The sequence below is a fragment of the Salmo salar genome, chromosome 16, assembly GCF_965601325.2.
Source record: "Salmo salar chromosome 16, fSalSal1, whole genome shotgun sequence".
NCBI lineage: Eukaryota > Metazoa > Chordata > Actinopteri > Salmoniformes > Salmonidae > Salmo > Salmo salar.
In genome coordinates, this window is record NC_138306.1 from 73,776,315 (window position 1) to 73,795,638 (window position 19,324).

The following is a 19,324-nucleotide window of genomic DNA, read 5'->3' on the forward strand; positions in this document are numbered from 1 at the left end:
GCCACATTTTCATCTATGTGACTGGTTTAATCATATTTGAAATTGCTCACTGTGAAATTTCAGAGTTTCCTAATTCCTACCAGCACATGAATGTGGCATACGTCGTTCAGTGACAAACACATCTAGAGCTATAATTTGGTCGTCACTAGCGTCTATTTCTATAGAAGAAGCCCATTTTTATAGAGAAGACCATTTTATGCTCAGCTTCTTAACTATCTCCTCAATATGCTTTTTAAAAGACAGCTTTTCATCAATCCAAAAGAAGAGTAGTTTTTATATAGCTAAAGGAGAAGGATTACCATATTTATTGTCTTCAGGAAATTCATTTCAAATCTTTTGATGAAGTGGCCTGGGAAAAATAATGGGATGGTAAAATCTATTTCAGTCATGAGTTAAGAAATTCTAAAGATGTTATTATCCGATTCAAAAACAATTTGGACCTTCAGGTACAATCTGTTAAATCAGATCCTCAACGAAGATGGATTGCCTTGAATATAATACTGCATAATGAAGAGTTATGGCTCATACATTTATATGGACCGAATAATGACAATCCAAGCTTATTTGAAAATATTTATAATAATCAAATTAGTCTCCTTAGAAACAAATAACTCTATTGTAATGGTAGGGGATTCCAATACAAGTACATCAATACACCGTAAAGGCAATCATATTACTTACCAACGTTCACCCTCTGGCTCTCAAAGACATTCTGAATATTATAGACACGTTAAGAATTTACGGATATTTGGAAGCTTAAAAACCCAGATCTCGTAAAATATACTTGGAGGAGGCTTAATCAATCTAGTCTGATAGATTTTTTTTATGGTATCCTTGTATATGTTGCCAAAAGTGAAAAAAGTACGGATTGAGGATCGAATGCCACGGCACAACCCCAGACTTTCCTCGAGGACGGGGATATTGGAAATTTAACCAGGGTTTATTGACTGACTACTTTCTTTACAAAAACAAAGGAATAACAGACTTTTTCTTGCACAATACAGGTTCAGTGTAGGCACGTATCGTATGGGATGCCTTTACGTGTGCCCTTAGAGGCCATTCAATTGCATTTTCATCCCAAAAACAGAATCCGTCAATGGTGTAAATAAATGTAATACAGAAGCATTGAATAATCCAGACGCAAAACAAAAGGAGTTTGAGGAACTTATTCAGGAAAGATCGGTTTCATTTATCTAAAAAAACAGCAAATTGGATGGAGAATGGCAAAAAATGCACCAACCTTTCCCTAAACCTTCAATATAGAACTGCTACCAAAAAGAACCTACAATTGTTTTTACAAACATGGAGAAATCCTTCTCACCAACAGAGATTTTGAATGACGTAAAATATTTTAACAAATGTTATTTTGTCAAGTTTCTTCAACCTCACTTGAGAATACGTTTTGTAATATCCTTCTCCCCCAAAAATTATGTTAAACTATCTTCAACACAGTTTTTGGTGAAGGCCTAATTACACATGATGAACTATGGTTGGTAATTGATTCCTTTCAGATGAGGAAAACCCCTCGTCTGAAGGCAATCCAATATAGATTTATCAAACTTATGAATTTCTGAAATAATAAATAACGTTTACTTCTGACAACTTTGAATTGCTAAGAGGCTTAAAACAAGGCTGCCCTCTGTCACCATATCTATTTTATTATGGCCATTGAATTGTTAACATTAAATGAATTACATAAAGATTAGGATGTCGTACGAACATGAAGTTCATTTGTAATCGGTATCGGTTTTAATTGAAAATAAACGAATCAGTAAAATGATAGGGAAACAGCATTGTTTTTCTTATTAGTCAAGGTCGCCTTGATAACCATTATCCACATTTTACTATAAACTGACCACACTGATCAACACATTGTTAGGAGAGGGAGTCATGGGGTGTCTGTGTGTGGTATTGAGAATTATTTATCTACCTAGACTAGTTCTGACTGCTTCAGATGAAGCGGATCTGTGTGTGTGTGTGTGTGTGTGTGTGTGTGTGTGTGTGTGTGTGTGTGGTGTGTGTGTGTGTGTGTGTGTGTATATGTTCCGTGGTCCTGTGTGTTTGTAGATCAGGGTGGTAGGAGTTATGAAAATAACATTACCCAGAATACACCTCTCTCGGGTCATAGGTTGACCCCTTGGGGGATTGTGGGAAGGCCTGGCTGCGGTGGAGAGTGGATCTTGGAGAGGAGAAGTGTGTGTGTGTATGATGAACCTGACTTAAGACGGGAAGATGTGTTTGTGAGTGATGTCATAGCAACCGTAACTTTAATATTGCGGATAGATTGTGGCTTCTATCAATGTAATTGTCTGTATCATTTCCAATCCCCCATATATTTTATGAGTAAATGAACTCAGCAAAAAAAGAAACGGCCCCTTTTTCAGGACCCTGTCTTTCAAAGATAATTCTTAAAAATCCAAAAGACTTCACAGATATTCATTGTAATGGGTTTGAACACTGTTTCCCATGCTTGTTCAATGAACCATAAACAATTAAGGGCCTAAAAGTTAAGGGATTAAAGACAAAAGTACCAATATATGCTATTGACTCAAGTTCTCTTGAGTCCTCAATCTTCAACCTTGAAGGGGCTCATTGAGGACCTGGATAATTTCTCCAGTTTCTCTGGTCTTAAACCCAACTACAGTTGAAATAGGAAGTTTACATACATCTTAGCCAAGTACATTTTAAGGTCAGTTTTTAACAATTCCTGACATTTAATCCGAGTAAAAATTCCCTGTCTTAGGTCAGTTAGGATCACTAATTTATTTTAAGAATGTGAAATGTCCGAATAATCGTAGAGAGAATTAATTATTTCAGCTTTTATTTATTTCATCACATTCCCAGTGGGTCAGAAGTTTACATACACTCAATTAGTACTTGGTAGCATTGCCTTTAAATTGTTTAACTTGGGCCAAACGCTTTGGGTAGCCTTCCACAAGCTTCCCACAATAAGTTGGGTGAATTTTGGCCCATTCCTCCTGAATGTAGTCCTCCTTGCTCAAACATGCTTTTTCAGTTCTGCCCACAAATTTTCTATAGGATTGAGGTCAGGGCTTTGTGATGGCCACTCCAATACCTTGACTTTGTTGTCCTTAAGCCATTTTGCCACAACTTTGGAAGTATGCTTGGGGTCATTGTCCATTTGGAAGTTCCATTTGTGACCAAGCTTTAACTTCCTGACTGATGTCTTGAGATGTTGCTTCAATATATCCAGATAATTTTCCTGCTTCATGATGCCATCTATTTTGTGAAGTACACCAGTCCCTCCTACAGCAAAGCACCCCCACAACAGGATGCTGCCACCTCCATGCTTCACGGTTTTGATGGTGTTCTTCGACTTGCAAGCCTCCCCATTTTTCCTCCAAACATAACGATGGTCATTATGGCCAAACAGTTCTATTTTTGTTTCATCAGACCAGAGGACATTTCTCCAAAAAGTACAATCTTTGTCCTCATGTGCAGTTGCAAACCGTGGTCTGGCTTTTCTATGGCGGTTTTGGAACAGTGGCTTCTTCCTTGCTGCGCGGCCTTTCAGGTTATATCGATATAGGACTCGTTTTACTGTGGATATAGATACTTTTGTACCTGTTTCCTCCAGCATCTTCACAAGGTTCTTTGCTGTTGTTCTGGGATTGATTTGCACTTTTCGCACAAAAGTACGTTCATCTCTAGGAGACAGAACGTGTCTCCTTCCTGAGCGGTATGACGGCTGCGTGGTCCCATGGTGTTTATACTTGCGTACTATTGTTTGTACAGATGAAGGTGGTACCTTCAGGCATTTGGAAATTGCTCCCAAGGATGAACCAGACTTGTGGAGGTCTAAACATTTTTTGTCTGAGGTCTTGGCTGATTTCTTTTCATTTTCCCATGATGTCAAGCAAAGCGGCACTGAGTTTGAAGGTAGGCCTTGAAATACATCCACAGGTACACCTCCAATTGACTCAAATGATTTCAATTAGCCTATCAGAAGCTTCTAAAGCTTCCATAAAATGGAATTTTCCAAGCTGTTTAAAGGCACAGTCAACTTAGTGTATTGTATGTAAACTTCTAACCAACTGGAATTGTGATACAGTGAATTATAGTTGAAATAATCTGTCTGTAAACAATTGTTGGAAAAATTACTTGTGTCATGCACAAAGTCGATGTCCTAACCGAGTTGCCAAAACAAACTATAGTTAACAAGAAATTTATGGAGTGGTTGAAAAACGAATGACTCTAACCTAAGTGTATGTAAACTTCCGACTTCAACTGTGTATTACGGATTGGGTCTCTAAAAGATGCAAACTTTAAATTGCCATGTGGTCTCCCGATTTTAAATGGGCGGATGGTGACGATCATGTGTTTGATGTAACATATCCTGGAAAAGTTGAGCGATCTTGCAACTATTAACTTCGATCAAAAGCAAAATAGATAGAATCTTGAAACAGTGGAAAGGGAAACACCTATCCATTTAAGGGAAGATTTCCCTGATTAATTCTCTCATGATATTGCAGTTTACCTATTTATTCCATGGCTCTACCATCTCCAGGAGAATCCTTTTTCAAATCATGGGGGGGAAAAAAATTCACATTATTTGGAATGGCAAACCAGATAAAGTTAAACGAGCATATTTATATAACCAATATGAGTTTGTAGGGATAAAACTATTAAGGCATTAAACCTCTCTTAAAGCCTCCATTGTATCTACATCCAAATTGGTTTTCTAGCAAGCTACTAAGAGAGGCCAATCCTGTTTGAGTGGGCTCTATGCCTGTTTGCATATTAAAACCTTACATTTTCATTGGATTCACAATGGATCCCTGTTTTAAAGTATCCTCCTTTTTTAAGTATTACAATTTCTACCTCCAGAAAAGGCAAATCTAATATTAATGCAAATAATATGGCTAAACTCCAATGTACTGATAGAGGAAAAAAAACTGTTGTCAAAAGGATTGACAGCAGTACAGTATAAGAATTCTAGTCATTTGGGAAGAGGTTTTGGATGTCCCAATACCTTGGCATCGGGTCTATGAACTGACAAACAACAATTGACACATCAATCCTTTTGTTTCAATTTAAGCTATTACAAATACTTCCTACAAAAAGAACGCTCAATATATATGGGACATTGAACAGTCAGCCTTGTGCAGACTCTGCTACGAGGAAGCAGAATCACTAGAATATATTTTCTGGTTCTGTCTATTGGTGGCTCACTTTTGGAGTCAGGTCCAGGGATGGTTGTTACAGTGAGGAAAAAAAGTATTTGATCCCCTGCTGATTTTGTACATTTGCCCACTGACAAAGAAATGATCAGTCTATAATTTTAAATATAAAAATCCAGAAAAACGCATGTCAAAAATGTTATAAATTGATTTGCATTTTAATAAGGGAATTGAGTATTTGACCCTTCTGCAAAACATGACTTAGTACTTGGTGGCAAAACCCTTGTTGGCAATCACAGAGTTCAGACGTTTCTTGTAGTTGGCCACCAGGTTTGCACACATCTCAGGAGGGTTTTTGTCCCACTCCTCTTTGCAGATCTTCTCCAAGTCATTAAGGTTTCGAGGCTGACGTTTGGTACCTCGAACCTTCAGCTCCCTCCACAGATTTTCTATGGGATTAAGGTCTGGAGACTGGCTAGGCCACTCCAGGACCTTAATGTGCTTCTTCTTGAGCCACTCCTTTGTTGCCATGGCCGTGTGTTTTGAGTCATTGTCATGCTGGAATACCCATCCACGACCCATTTTCAATACCCTGGCTGAGGGAAGGAGGTTCTCACCCAAGATTTGACGGTACATGGCCCCATCCATTGTCCCTTTGATGCGGTGATGTTGTCCTGTCCCCTTAGCAGAAAAACACCCCCAAAGCATAATGTCTCCACCTACATGTTTGACGGTGGGGATGGTGTTCTTGGGGTCATAGGCAGCATTCCTCCTCCTCCAAACACGGCGAGTTGAGTTGATGCCAAAGAGCTCCATTTTGGTCTCATCTGACCACAACACTTTCACCCAGTTGTCCTCTGAATCATTCAGATGTTCATTGGCAAACTTCAGACGGGCATGTATATGTGCTTTCTTGAGCAGGGGGACCTTGCGGGCGCTGCAGGATTTCAGTCCTTCACGGCGTAGTGTGTTACCAATTGTTTTCTTGGTGACTATGGTCCCAGCTGCCTTGAGATCATTGACAAGATCCTCCCGTGTAGTTCTGGGCTGATTCCTCACCGTTCTCATGATCATTGCAACTCCACGAGGTGAGATCTTGCATGGAGCCCCAGGCCGAGAGAGATTGACAGTTCTTTTGTGTTTCTTACATTTGCGAATAATCGCACCAACTGTTGTCACCTTCTCACCGAGCTGCTTGGCGATGGTCTTGTAGCCCATTCCAGCCTTGTAGGTCTACAATCTTGTCCCTGACATCCTTGGAGAGCTCTTTGGTCTTGGCCATGGTGGAGAATTTGGAATCTGATTGATTGCTTCTGTGGACAGGTGTCTTTTATATAGGTAACAAGCTGAGATTAGGAGCACTCCCTTTAAGAGTGTGCTCTAATCTCAGCTCGTTACCTGTATAAAAGACACCTGGGAGCCAGAAATCTTTCTGATTGAGATGGGGTCAAATACTTATTTCCCTCATTAAAATGCAAATCAATTTTTACAAATTTTTGACATGCGTATTTCTGGATTTTTTTGTTGTTATTCTGTCTCTCACTGTTCAAATAAACCTACCATTAAAATTATAGACTGATCGTTTCTTTGTCAGTGGGCAAACGTACAAAATCAGCAGGGGATCAAATACTTTTTTCCCCTCACTGTATGCCATAATATCAGGGACATGGAAACTGTATTGTTAGGAGATCGTGTTTTTTCAGATCAGTCAATGGGAAATATGATTATACTCTTGGGTAAAGTATTTATTTTTTTGGCAATATCGGTAGAAATGTTACAAGGACTCAAAAGACATCATAGTAAAATGGAGGGATGTATTGCAAAAGGAAATATAAAAATGGCATTATACCGGGAAAGATGGGTTAATCTGTAGACATTGGAGGGTTGGATTTACTATCAGAATGAATGGTGGATTGGCCGCTGTGGGTGAAAATCCAGCACTTGAAGCAAGGGGAAATTAGCAATACATGTATAATTGTTTAAATACAGGTCTCGTAGATGTGAGCGAAAATAGCTGTAAGTAGCAGTAGAAGTATTGTTGTCCATTAGTTTACTCCAAGAAGGGTAGGGATGGTAGGGTAACATTGCATTTTACATGTCATTGGAACAAATACAAGAACAGAGTTTGGTTAAGTTGGTATGTATATGAGCAATACGAGTCTAAAACCACAGAATATTAAACTGGTCATCCAAAAGTTACAATGATTTCAGCCAATTTTTCCTACTGTATGCATCTTACACAAATAGGCCAAATAAAACATGATCATCATACAGTATGCTGTATAAAGAGTTTGGATAACTTTCTATGGATCTAATTTAACTGCACTGTATATAAGTATCTGAATATGTAATAGTGTGTAACCCCAGGAAGAGTAGCTGCTGCATGTGCAACAGCTAATGGGGATCCTAATAAACTAAACTATGGATGTAAATTGTTTCTCTATGGCTGTGGACACTTCTAGAATCTTCCCCGTGATGACAGAGACCTAATCTGCAGCCATTATCCAATCGTTGCCTCTTTCACCACGTGTGCGCAGACACCATTCTGTTGGGAGGCGTGGTAACTGGTGTTTAGGACCATCTTGGTAGGCACATTGTCGTAGATACGGTTGTCGTGGCGAGGCAGGAAGCCCCTCTGCAGCTTGTGCTCCAGGTGCATGTGGTTCTGAGGGGGGAGACCAAGGCACGCTCTGAAAGGGAAAAGGGATACCTAGTCAGTTGCAAAACTGAATGCATATAACCACAGAGACCGGTACAACATTATTATTGGACAAGAGACAGGAAGTTCAGTAACAAACATTACGATTGGTGACCACTAAGACAAATCCCTAACAAGACAGGGTGGTATGTGTTCTGACCTCATGATGTTCTCAATGCAGGCTCTCTGTCTGAAGTAGGCATTGACCAGCGGGGCCCCAGGGGGGACGAGGGGAGCTTTGCACATGAAGGAGAGGATAGCCAGGACACTGTGGAAGGACTGGAAGGTCTCTGATCCTTGGGGCCGAACACATACACGCTGACACAACTCTGTGAGGAGGACCAGGTCCAGGATGATAGGGCTGGCTAGCAGAGAGTCCTGGAGAGAGACACCTTTGTTAGAAAAATCAGGTTGAGGTGTAGGTGTGTGTGTGTGTGTGTGAGACTCACCTCACAGGTGTTGTGCATTGCGATAGTGTTGGTTCCTCCCATCATGATCTCAGAGGTGTATTCATCCATCGCCCTCTTACTGTCCCCCACATACGGCACATACTTAATCACCACCTACACACACGCACAGCAAGACAACTGAGTCAAGTAATTCTCAAGAAAAACTATGGATACTTTCTGCCACATCGTAAAAGAAACGCAATGCTATTGATATCTACCAGGTATGAAAAAACACACAAACATTCAACTCTTAACACAGATCAGGTTTCTCTGTGTTACACACACACACAAAAAACACCCGCAAACTTACACAGTGGTCAGGTTTCTCCCCTTTGCGGTACAGTATAGGGTTGGAGTTGACCATGTCATCCACCACATTGCTCTTGGAGATCTCCTTGGAGCGGAACTGCTGCGGTGCCGAGAGGTTCATACCATCGTTGTTGCCAAGGTGATTGTAGCTGACAATGGAGGTGGGCTGTCATGGCAACAGACGGCAACACGTAGCCTGGTGTTTACACACATGAAATTGCCCTTATACCTGGGTACTACCGTTGTAATAACAGTTTTAACATGTTGTATAGTAATTTTAGAATAACTTAGTAATTGTATAATTATGTACTTTGTCATTATACAAGTGGAACGGGGACTGTTCATATAACAGAAGTCCGATTAAAGTGAATGAAACATCAAATGGACTGGGTCGACCTCTCACCTTGATCCCAGCACTGATGAGGAAGTCGACCAGGACTGACTTGATCTTTGTCTGACCAGACTTGAAGTCATCTCCTGCTATGAACACGTTTCTCTCCACAGCCAGCTCTATCGCCCCAGGGACAAACGTGTTCTGGGGAGAACCGTTAATGTAGGCACAGCCCTCCAGGATACTGGCTACGGCAAACAAAGTAGAGGGAGACACCTCCCCACCTGACTGATAGAGACAGAGAGAGAGAGTGTAAAAGGGAGAGAGAGAGAGAGTGTAAAAGGGAGAGAGAATAGATCTGTCAGATCTCTACCTGTATGGCAGCCAGGAGATTCTTGGCCGTGTCGTTGACCCCGGCTGTGAGGTCACAGAAACGTTCGGTGTTGGCCGTCCACAAAACGATGACCTTGTCCACGCCGCTTGAATGCCGGAAGTCCTGAATGTCTGCTCTGATCTGCTTCACCTGGAGGGAGAGAGAGAAGAATCACTACTCAGACACACAGAGACACATAGGGTCTATGGGTTAAGAGATAAAGGGTTAGGGGACAGGGTGTACGAGGCACACACACACACACACTACTTGGGATTGGGCGTACCTGTTCAGCCATGGTCCCTTTCAGAACGTTGTCTGCTCGGCCCGCCTGGTTGGCAGCTATGAATTCTGGGATATAGATGGAGGCTCGGGGTCGGAGGTTGCTCATGTGTGGGCGGAGCTTCTCCTGGAGGGACCAATCAAGGACCTCGGCTCTCTCCATCGCACTGCCCAGGTCCATGGATGAGATGTCCCAGCCTGACACACACACTCTTTATTTAATTAGTTAGCTAACGTTTTACAAACCTAATGTCTCTTCAAAGAAAACCCGTCAGACAGGCCCAAAAGAAGATAGAGGACCAGTTAGACTAGAGGACCAGAGGTGTGTACTGTATCTCTGCCTCCAGGGCAGTGCTGAATAATGGTGCTAGATAAACTGATAGAGTTAAACAGGAGGTTAAATAACCAGCCTGGCAGAGAGACATTCCACATGAAGCCTTTTACCTTCTCCTTCTCCACAGTGGCCCATGAAGAACTGACCTAGTGTCAGCATTCCTTCTCTGATTACATATAGACACACACACACCCATAGACAGACATGCACACATACACACACACACACACACACACACACACACACACACACACACACACACACACACACACACACACACACACTCCTTTACCATCAAAGACGATATCATTAGGGTGCACCATGGGTAGGAGGTCACGGAACGGAATGTTAACTTCCTTTCCATCTGGCCCCGGCCCTAAACACACAGTTGAGGACTGGAAGAGGGAACCGTAGTAGTTGGCTTTCTGGGAAGGGGGAGGGGGGTTCGAAAAGGGGGAGAGGGTAATAAAACAGAGACAAAACAAAAGTATTGAATAATAACAACATATTAAATCAGTGGTATTCAAACTTTTTCTACGGGGACTCCTTTTTTCCAACCAGAATTTCAGCCAACCCCACTCAAAATCTAATGACACAACCTTAATTTACCATTTACATTTTTTTTGGGGGGGGGGGGATTTGTACATCAACAAATAACCTTCAATTCACTACATTTTCATCTCTCTTATCAGAATTAAGAAAACCAATAAATAAATGCACTCAATTATTTTTCAAATGATCTTTTTCAAAAACGTTTTATATTATCCTATACAATAATGTTCACTTTTAAATTGTTTTGGCAAACCCACTGCAATTCCCCCCAGGACCCCAACTTTGAATATCTCTGCATTAAATGGAGAATGATTTGAGGGATTTTTTCAAACAGGAAAAAAAGAACACACACATTTGGGGAAGTAATGATGCCCTGAGGCGGCAGGTATTCTAGTGGTCAGAGCATTGGACTTTTAACTGAATTGTTGCAATATTGAATCCCTGAGCTGACAAGGGAAAAAAATCTGTCGTTCTGCCCCCGAAAAAGGCAGTTAACCCACTGTTCCTAGGCTGTCATTGAAAATAAGAATTTGTTCTTAACTGACTTGCCTAGTTAAATAAAGGTAAAATAAAAAAATCAATATAAGGTAAAGGACTGCCTGTGTTGTAAACATTAGTGTGTCAGTCAATGTTAAGCCCTTAACACTCCATGAAACCATTGTGTGTGTGTGTGTGTGTGTGTGTGTGTGTGTGTGTACCCATCACTGTATTAGGGGTATAATGAGGCTCTGCATCAGGGGAGAGACATGTCTTTGGAAAATAGGCCAAAAAACTGTTACAAAGTAGGCTCAATGAGACACACAACACCTTACCTGTTCTCCAGTTTTGGTTCTCCAGGTGAGTCCCAGTCTGTTGGCCAGGACAGCAGCGGTGACGGTTGTCCCATTGTTTCCTCCCCAGCCAACTAGCATCACCCCCAGCCTGGGGACACGTCGCTCAGTATGGAACTCAAGCTCACTAACGGACGGGGTCACCTGGAGGGGTGGAGTCGCGAGAGTAACACAGTTAGAAATGAGATCGGTGATGCTGGTGTGTGTGTGTGTGTGTGAGACTTACTGTGAGTGTGTCTCCATCCCTGCGTACAGCAGTAGTATGGTAGCAGTATTGAGCCTCGATGTGTGTATCTGTGTACTTCACATTGGGATTGTTGATACGAATGTTCTCAGTCATGACTGCAGGCTTGAGAGAGAGTGGCACAGAGAGAGGCAGAGAGACAAAAAGAAAGAGAGTGATAAAGTGCAACAGGAGAGTTAGGGGAGATATTAAGACAGAGTTAGGCTAGGTGTTCTTTGGCTTCATATATTTATTTGAACAACTTAATTTCCACAAATATAGCAAAAAATATTAAAATTAGAAAAATACGTATAGACTGAATAAATTGATAAGGTGGCTAACGATGCAAATAAAAAAAAGTTAGCTAGCTCGCTTAACATTGACAATATGGTCAAACTATCTACATTAACAAATTTAGAGGCTAATTGTCAAAAGCGTATTTGTCATCTTTTGGTTAAAAAGATTAAACGTCTGTGGTGAAACGTCACAACATTTTCTCTGAGATTCTCACTTGAATTACGACTTGGAGGGTTGTTCAAGTGAAACGTCTCAGTCGGAACTCCGCACTTTCGATAGTAATACGCCACAAGCCATGACTGTGAAGTTAGCAGCAGTAGCGTTTAGCAACAATAGTCAAATCAGCGGTTCGCCTTCAAAATAAAAGTCCTGCATTGAAACTGATGCAAACTGATAAATAGTGGAATCATGCCACAATTGGACTGGATAATGGTGAACATGGTTGGAATGTCGTTATCATTTCAACAAAAGACAATAATGAATTAATTTTAGAATATACAGCAAAATCAGTTAATCACACGGTGGATGTAGGCCCAATAGACTTCAGATTTGCATTGGGCTTCAAATCAAATTTTATTTGTCACATGCGCCGAATTGAACAGGTGTAGGTAAACCTTACAGTGAAAAGCTTACTTACAAGCCCTTAACCAACAATGCAGTTTTAAGAAAATACCTTTAAAAAAAGTAAGAGATAAGCATAACAAATATTTAGACCACACTGTAAATAACAAAAGCGGGCTATATACAGGGGGTACCGATACAGAGTCAATGTGCGGAGGCACCAGTGTCGACGTGATTATGTACATGTAGGTAAAGTTATTAAAGTAGATAACAGAGTAGCAGCAGCGTGGGGGGAGGGGGGGGGGGGCAATAGTCTGGGTAGCCCTTTGATTAGCTCTTCAGGAGTCTTATGGCTTGGGGTAGAAGATGTTTAGAAGCCTCTTGGACCTAGACTTGGTGCTCCAGTACTGCTTGCCGTGCAGTAGCAGAGAGAACAGTCTATGACTAGGGTGGCTGGAGTCTTTGCCAATTTTTAGGGCCTTCCTCTGACACCTCCTGGTATAGAGGTCCTGGATGGCAGGAAGCTTGGCCCCGGTGATGTACTGGGCCATACGCACTACCCTCTGTAGTGCTTTGCAGTCAGAGGCCGAGCAGTTACCATACCAGGCAGGGATGCAACCCGTCAGGATGCTCTCGAAGGTGCAGCTGTAAAACCTTTTGAGGATCTAAGGACTCATGCCAAATCTTTTCAGTCTCCTAAGGGGGAATAGGTTTTGTCGTGCACATTCACGACTGTTTTGGTGTGCTGATACCATCTTAGTTTGTTGGTGATGTGGACGCCAAGGAACTTGAAGCTCTCAACCTGCTCCACTACAGCCCCGTCAATGAGAATGGGGGCGTGCTCGTTCCTCCTTTTCCTGCAGTCCACAATCATCTCCTTTGTCTTGATCACGTTGAGGGAGAGGTTGTTGTCCTTGCACCACATGGTCAGGTCTTTGACCTCCTTCCTATAGGCTGTCTCATCGTTGTCGGTGATCAGGCCTACCACTGTTGTGTCATCGGCAAACTTAATGATGGTGTTGGAGTCGTGCCTGGCCGTGCAGTCATGAGTGAAAAGGGAGTACAGGAAGGGACTGAGCACGCACGCGAGGGGCCCCCGTGTTGAGGATCAGCGTGGCGGATGTGTTATTACCCATCCTTATCACCTGGGGGCGGTCCGTCAGGAAGTCCAGGATACAGTTGCAGAGGGAGGTGTTTAGTCCCAGGGTCCTTAGCTTATTGATGAGCTTTGAGGGCACTATGGTGTTGAACGCTGAGCTGTAGTCAATGAATAGCATTCTCACATAGATTTTCCTTTCATCCAAGTGGGAAAGGGCAGTGTGGAGTGCAATAGAGATTGCATCATCTGTGGAACTGTTGGTGCGGTATGCAAAATGGAGTGGGTCTAGGGTTTCTGGGATAATGGTGTTGATGTGAGAGTTTTTGGCCCTACTTACTGTATATTAGAAACGGCTGTCTAAATTGTTAAAAATACAATTCTGACAAATGTAACAGACAATGGATGAAGATATCATAAAACTTTGTAGCCTACTGGCACAAACAAATAATGATTGGAGATTGGGCATTTTGGTTGGAATTCAGGTATTCAAGTTTTTATCCGAACACTGTCAAAATTGTCAAATTCCCTTTATAATGACTTTTTTCCCTGCCTGGCTCTAGATTACACCTATCTATAGCCTACGTAAGTCTCATCAAGAGGTTCAGATCTCTTGGCCTAACGTTAAAGCGGTTGTTTGACAGTCGCGGTACCCGGGGTGAAGTTGGAGTCCGATGTGGGATGGCGCCCTCGCAGAGGCATGTACACGTGACCAACTGGGTACATACATCAGTTCAATGTCTATTTTTGATTAACATTTGGTTGAGTTGTCAACTAACATGAAATCACCAGAACATGTCACATGACATTGGATTTAGGTCAAAATAAATACAATTTTTTTTTTTTTAAAGGGGGTGAAAAGAAATTCTCTTATATTGATGCCTTTTTGCAAATGCAACCAAACCAGCTTTCCACATTGATTCAACAACATAACATTTATTTTTGTTGAACTTACATGGGAAAAAAATGTTGATTCAACCAGTTTTTGCCCAGTGGGGAGGAACTTCGTTTAGAGCATTGGTTCCCCACCAGGGGTACTTGGCTTTTCCACAGGGGGTACTTGAGAAGACTCGAGACCATAGGCATACTGGTCAAATGCACATGACGGGGTACTTCAGGGGTACTCCGGGCAGAGCAAAATTCAGTTGGTGGTTTGGAAACCGAGAACGGTTGGTTCCCTATACCACTGGTATAGGGAACCACTGGTATAGAGAGGCGTGGGGACAGCTCTCCGGAAGGAAGTATTATAGCAACCTTAACCAATACCTAGCCATCTTGTCAAGAGGTTCGGATCTCTTGGCGTAGCGGTTTAAAGGTATTGGCCTGATAGTCGCTGAGCCAGGGTTCTATTGCGGGTTTGGGCTACCCCCAGGGGCGGAAATCCCGGGGGGGATGGGGGGGACACGACCCCCCCATCCTGGGAAAAATATGATTTGTCCCCCCCAATATATCACTGAAACATAACTATGTCATTTAAATAATATTAATAATACGCAATGAAAGCAATTGTGCTGATTATAGACACTTAATAGCGCGTTTTTAAGTTTCAAAAGATTGCGACCCCCCCCCACCCTTCGCCTCACAATGGTTTGATCCACTGCCAGTTCCTTAGTTGGCAAGGTAACAGAGGGGTCGTATCCACTGTCTGAAAGGCACTCAATGAACGTAACTGACGTGAGGTTAATCCAGTCAATCGCGCACACACACTAGCTGAATATGCAGAGCTAGCGGGCAAATATGAACTATTAAGCTAGCTAGTAATTATTCCATTTATGTGGCCTCGTCAAAGATGGAATCTTTGCTATCGTCAATTTATTCCAAGATCAGCATGCAGATGATGTAAGTTAGTGCTTCAAAGTCCCTGTGATAAGGTTAGCGATAAACTGAAGTCCAAACTGAACAGAACTACGCTCTCTTCTACCATTGTCTTAAATATATTTAATGGTCTCGTTGCAAAAGCTAAATTGTCGCAAGGGAACTTTTATTTATTTATTTTATTTCACCTTTATTTAACCCGGGTAGCAAAGATTATAGCAAACACCACTGAAACGGAATTGGTGCTCGCTAGCTTTGCAAATTCAGCTATTGTTGGAAGCCAGCCAATATGAAACAAACTATTAAAATTACAAAAGGTTGCAGCATATGTTGTGTAAATGGTGAACTCATACAGCTGTCAACTCTTGTCATTTTAATCCGTTTCACATTTGCTAGCTACCTTTTAGATCGAAGCCCAAATAGAATGATAAAAGATAAGATGATAGAAGCCCATCTCCTACTGTAAATAACCTACACACTGTGTGTGTGTGTAGCCAGCCAGCCAGGTAGAAAAATGGCAGAAAAAGACGGACATCAGAGTATTTTTCAGTACACCAAAATGCAAAGTAAGAACCCTAGTAGCCTAATATCTCAAAGACTAGTTGATAAAATGTTCATAAGAAATAAATGAAATTCTAATGGAAATGTTTCACAATGATGTCATTAGGCAGAGCAGGCAACAGATGGCACACAGACAGCAGAGTTGGGGACAGATATGCAGGGACAGACTGGCAGAGACAGGGAGTCTCAGGTAAGTTTGTTGAGTCTTTGTTTGGCAACATTATGAAAGGTTCTAAAATTTTTTTGACTTGTAAAATAGGAACATAATTGGAAAATGCCATGGATACCCCCACTCTCAACTTAAACTGGTGACTGAACTAAGATTTGTTAAAGGCAATGGTATTGCTGTTGTGATTAGTTGTGTAGTTTTGGGTACCGGTAGTTAGGAGTACAGCAAACACCTTATTTCTTTGGTTCCTCAATATACATTTACCATATTACAATGTAGGCTATGTGTTACAGCACTACTTTTGATGTCCCCGTCAGGAATTGCTCTTGTGAAAATGTCATGTAATTGTCCCCTCCAAAGTTGATATCTGATTTTCGCCCCTGGCTACCCCCAAAATCGCCTGAGATGCAAAAAAAAAACATTGTATTGCTTTGAGTCTATTTCAGACATTACTGGAGTGTGTTTGACAGGTCATTACTAAACGTTAACGGGGAAAAACTAATGACACAAGCAAGATTGGGTTCGAGTCTCCAGCGTAAAATGAAAGTAATCGATCCAGTGACAATAGGCTACAGGAAACACAAAGGAAATTGTTGGCTGAAAAGGACAAATCCTCAGCTGGTCAGACTCGACAAGCGAGTTGATCCTTATACACTGTACAGCATTACCGTTAGATTGTGAATGCATGACATGGAGTTTCAGGCGAATCGGTGACTCCTACTGTAGCCTACAAAACAACACCATTCTGAAGAGTAGCCTATGTATGCACAGATATTAGTATCGTAGCTCCTATTACGGAACTTTGACAGTGGAAATTCACTTCAGTAGTAAAAAAAAAAGCCTAGTACGCACTTAAAGACTACGCACTTTAGTCTACTTACCGTGGGATACGTTGGAGTCAGGAGATGGAACTTTCTCTTCTAAACAACAGTGGTAGGTTACGGACGGTTCTTCGTTGATTTGATAGCTTGCTTGTTTAGATTTTTCTGTTATATTTCATCTAATAGCCTAGTAAATCGCTCGTTCTCATGCGCAGCCCGACCTCTTCAATTCGTCAAGTGAGCCGAAGTGAAATGAAGGTATGATGTTCCAATATTCCCATTGCAAGTGCAGGGGAATATCCCTTAGAGCCCCGTTAATTTATAGATAGCTTAGTGGTAGAGCCGGAATGGCTACTTGTAGGCAGAGGAGTGTCTATGCAAAATCCCCGACATTTACATACACAGTTGAAGTCGGAAGTTTACATACATCTTAGTCAAGTACATTTAAACTCAGTTTTTCCACAATTCCTGACATTTAATCCTCGAAAAAAATCCTTGTCTTAGGTCAGTTAGGATCACCGCTTTATTTTAAGAATGTGAAATGTCAGAATAATCGTAGAGAGAATGATTTATTTCCGCTTTTATTTATTTCATCACATTCCCAGTGGGTCAGAAGTTTACATACACTCAATTAGTATTTGGTCGCATTGCCTTTACATTTTTTAACTTGTGTCAAACGTTTCTGATAGCCTTCCACAAGCATCCCCCAATAAATTGGGTGAATTTTGGCCCATTCCTCCTGACAGCTGGTGTAATTGAGTCAGGTTTGTAGGCCTCCTTGCTCGCACACGCTTTTTCAGTTCTGCCCACAAATGTTCTATAGGATTGAGGTCAGGGCTTTGTGATGGCCACTCCAATACCTTGACTTGGTTGTCCTTAAGCCATTTTGCCACAACTTTGGAAGTATGCTTGGGGTCATTGTCCATTTGGAAGACCCATTTGCGACCAAGCTTTAACTTCCTGACTGATGTCTTGAGATGTTGCTTCAATATATCCACATAATTTCCCTACCTCATGATGCCATCTATTTTGTGAAGTGCACCAGTCCCTCCTGCAGCAAAGCACCCCCACAACATGATGATAAGTTTCAGTAAAAGAATATGCAAAAATAGAGAAAATCAGAAAGGGGGAAAATATTTTTCCACGGCACTGTGTATCCTGATGCCTAGTCCCCTTACCCCTATGCATATCTACCTCTATCACTCCAGCACATTGTAAATATGGTACTGGAACTGACTGACCCTGTATATATGTAGTTTGCTTACTTACTTTCTAGTGTTCTTATTTCTATTTCTTGTGTTTTTTTTTGTACTACCTTATGTTATTTTTAGTATTACATTGCTATTGATTACTGCATTGTTGGGTTTACAGCTTGCAAGAAAGACATTTCACTGTACTTGCGCACGGACATTAAAACTTGAAACTGAAACATTGTAGACCAGTCTCCTGGTGTAGCGTTCCATTACACTATAGTGTGTTTTTTAAAACTTAGCCTATAGACTTTGAGATATTTATGTATTTTATGACATTAAAGAGTTGTGGTATGGTATGTATGCCTCTCCCTAATGTCAATATGCTTTTTCTACTGCTGTTTAGGTTAGTTATTATTGTTTTATTTCCCTATTGAGCCCACAGCCCTGCCCAACATGCCTTAGATAGCTCTTTTGTCCCACCCCCCACACATGCTGAGACCTCACCTGGCTTAACTGGTGCCTCCAGAGACACAAACGCTCTCATTGTCACTCAATGCCTTAGTTTTACCTCAACTGTACTCACATCCTACCATACCCTTGTCAGTACATTATGCCCTGAATCTAATCTACCATGCCCAGAAATCTGCTCCTTTTATTCTCTGTTCCCAACGCACTAGACGACCAGTTCTTATAGCTTTTAGCCATACCCTTATCCTACTCCTCCTCTGTTCCTCTGGTGATGTAGAGGTTAATCCAGGTCCAGTAACCTCCAGCATCACACCTATTCCCCAGCTCTCATTTGTTTACTTCTGTAACCGTAAAAGCCTTGGTTTCATACTTCATTAAAATTCAAATCAATTTATAACAATTTTGACATGCATTTTTCTGGATTTTTTTGTTGTTATTCTGTCTCTCACTGTTCAAATAAACCTACCATTAAAATTATAGACTGATCATTTCTTTGTCAGTGGGTAAACGTACAAAATCAGCAGGGGATCAAATACTTTTTTCCCTCACTGTATAGCCCTTGGTTCACCCCAGACTTGACTGCCCTTGACCAGCACAAAAACATCCTGTGGCGTAATGCATTAGCATAAAATAGCCCCTGCGATATGCAACTTTTCAGGGAAGTCAGGAACCAATATACACAGTCAGTTAGGAAAGCTAAGGCTAGCTAAGGCTAGCTTTTTCAAACAGAAATTTGCATCCTGTAGCACTAATTACAAACAGTTTTGGGACACTGTAAAGTCCATGGAGATTAAGAGCACCTCCTCCCAGCTACTAGGAAACAC

General features: G+C 41.5%; 1 protein-coding gene across 1 annotated transcript; it reads right to left on the minus strand.

Annotated features, from left to right (window-relative positions):
- Window positions 1–6,865: 6,865 nt before the first annotated feature.
- LOC106574492 (inositol-3-phosphate synthase 1-A) lies at window positions 6,866–17,175 on the minus strand. The gene is made up of 11 exons (XM_014150401.3): window positions 16,900–17,175; window positions 11,523–11,645; window positions 11,279–11,440; window positions 10,207–10,339; window positions 9,585–9,778; window positions 9,302–9,451; window positions 9,001–9,216; window positions 8,599–8,763; window positions 8,289–8,402; window positions 8,000–8,217; window positions 6,866–7,831 (listed from the first exon to the last, which is right to left on the minus strand). Exons 2-11 carry the CDS (start codon window positions 11,634–11,636, stop codon window positions 7,642–7,644), a joined length of 1,656 nt encoding a protein of 551 aa, XP_014005876.1. The 5' UTR covers window positions 11,637–11,645; window positions 16,900–17,175; the 3' UTR covers window positions 6,866–7,641.
- Between the last annotated feature and the right edge of the window lie 2,149 nt (window positions 17,176–19,324).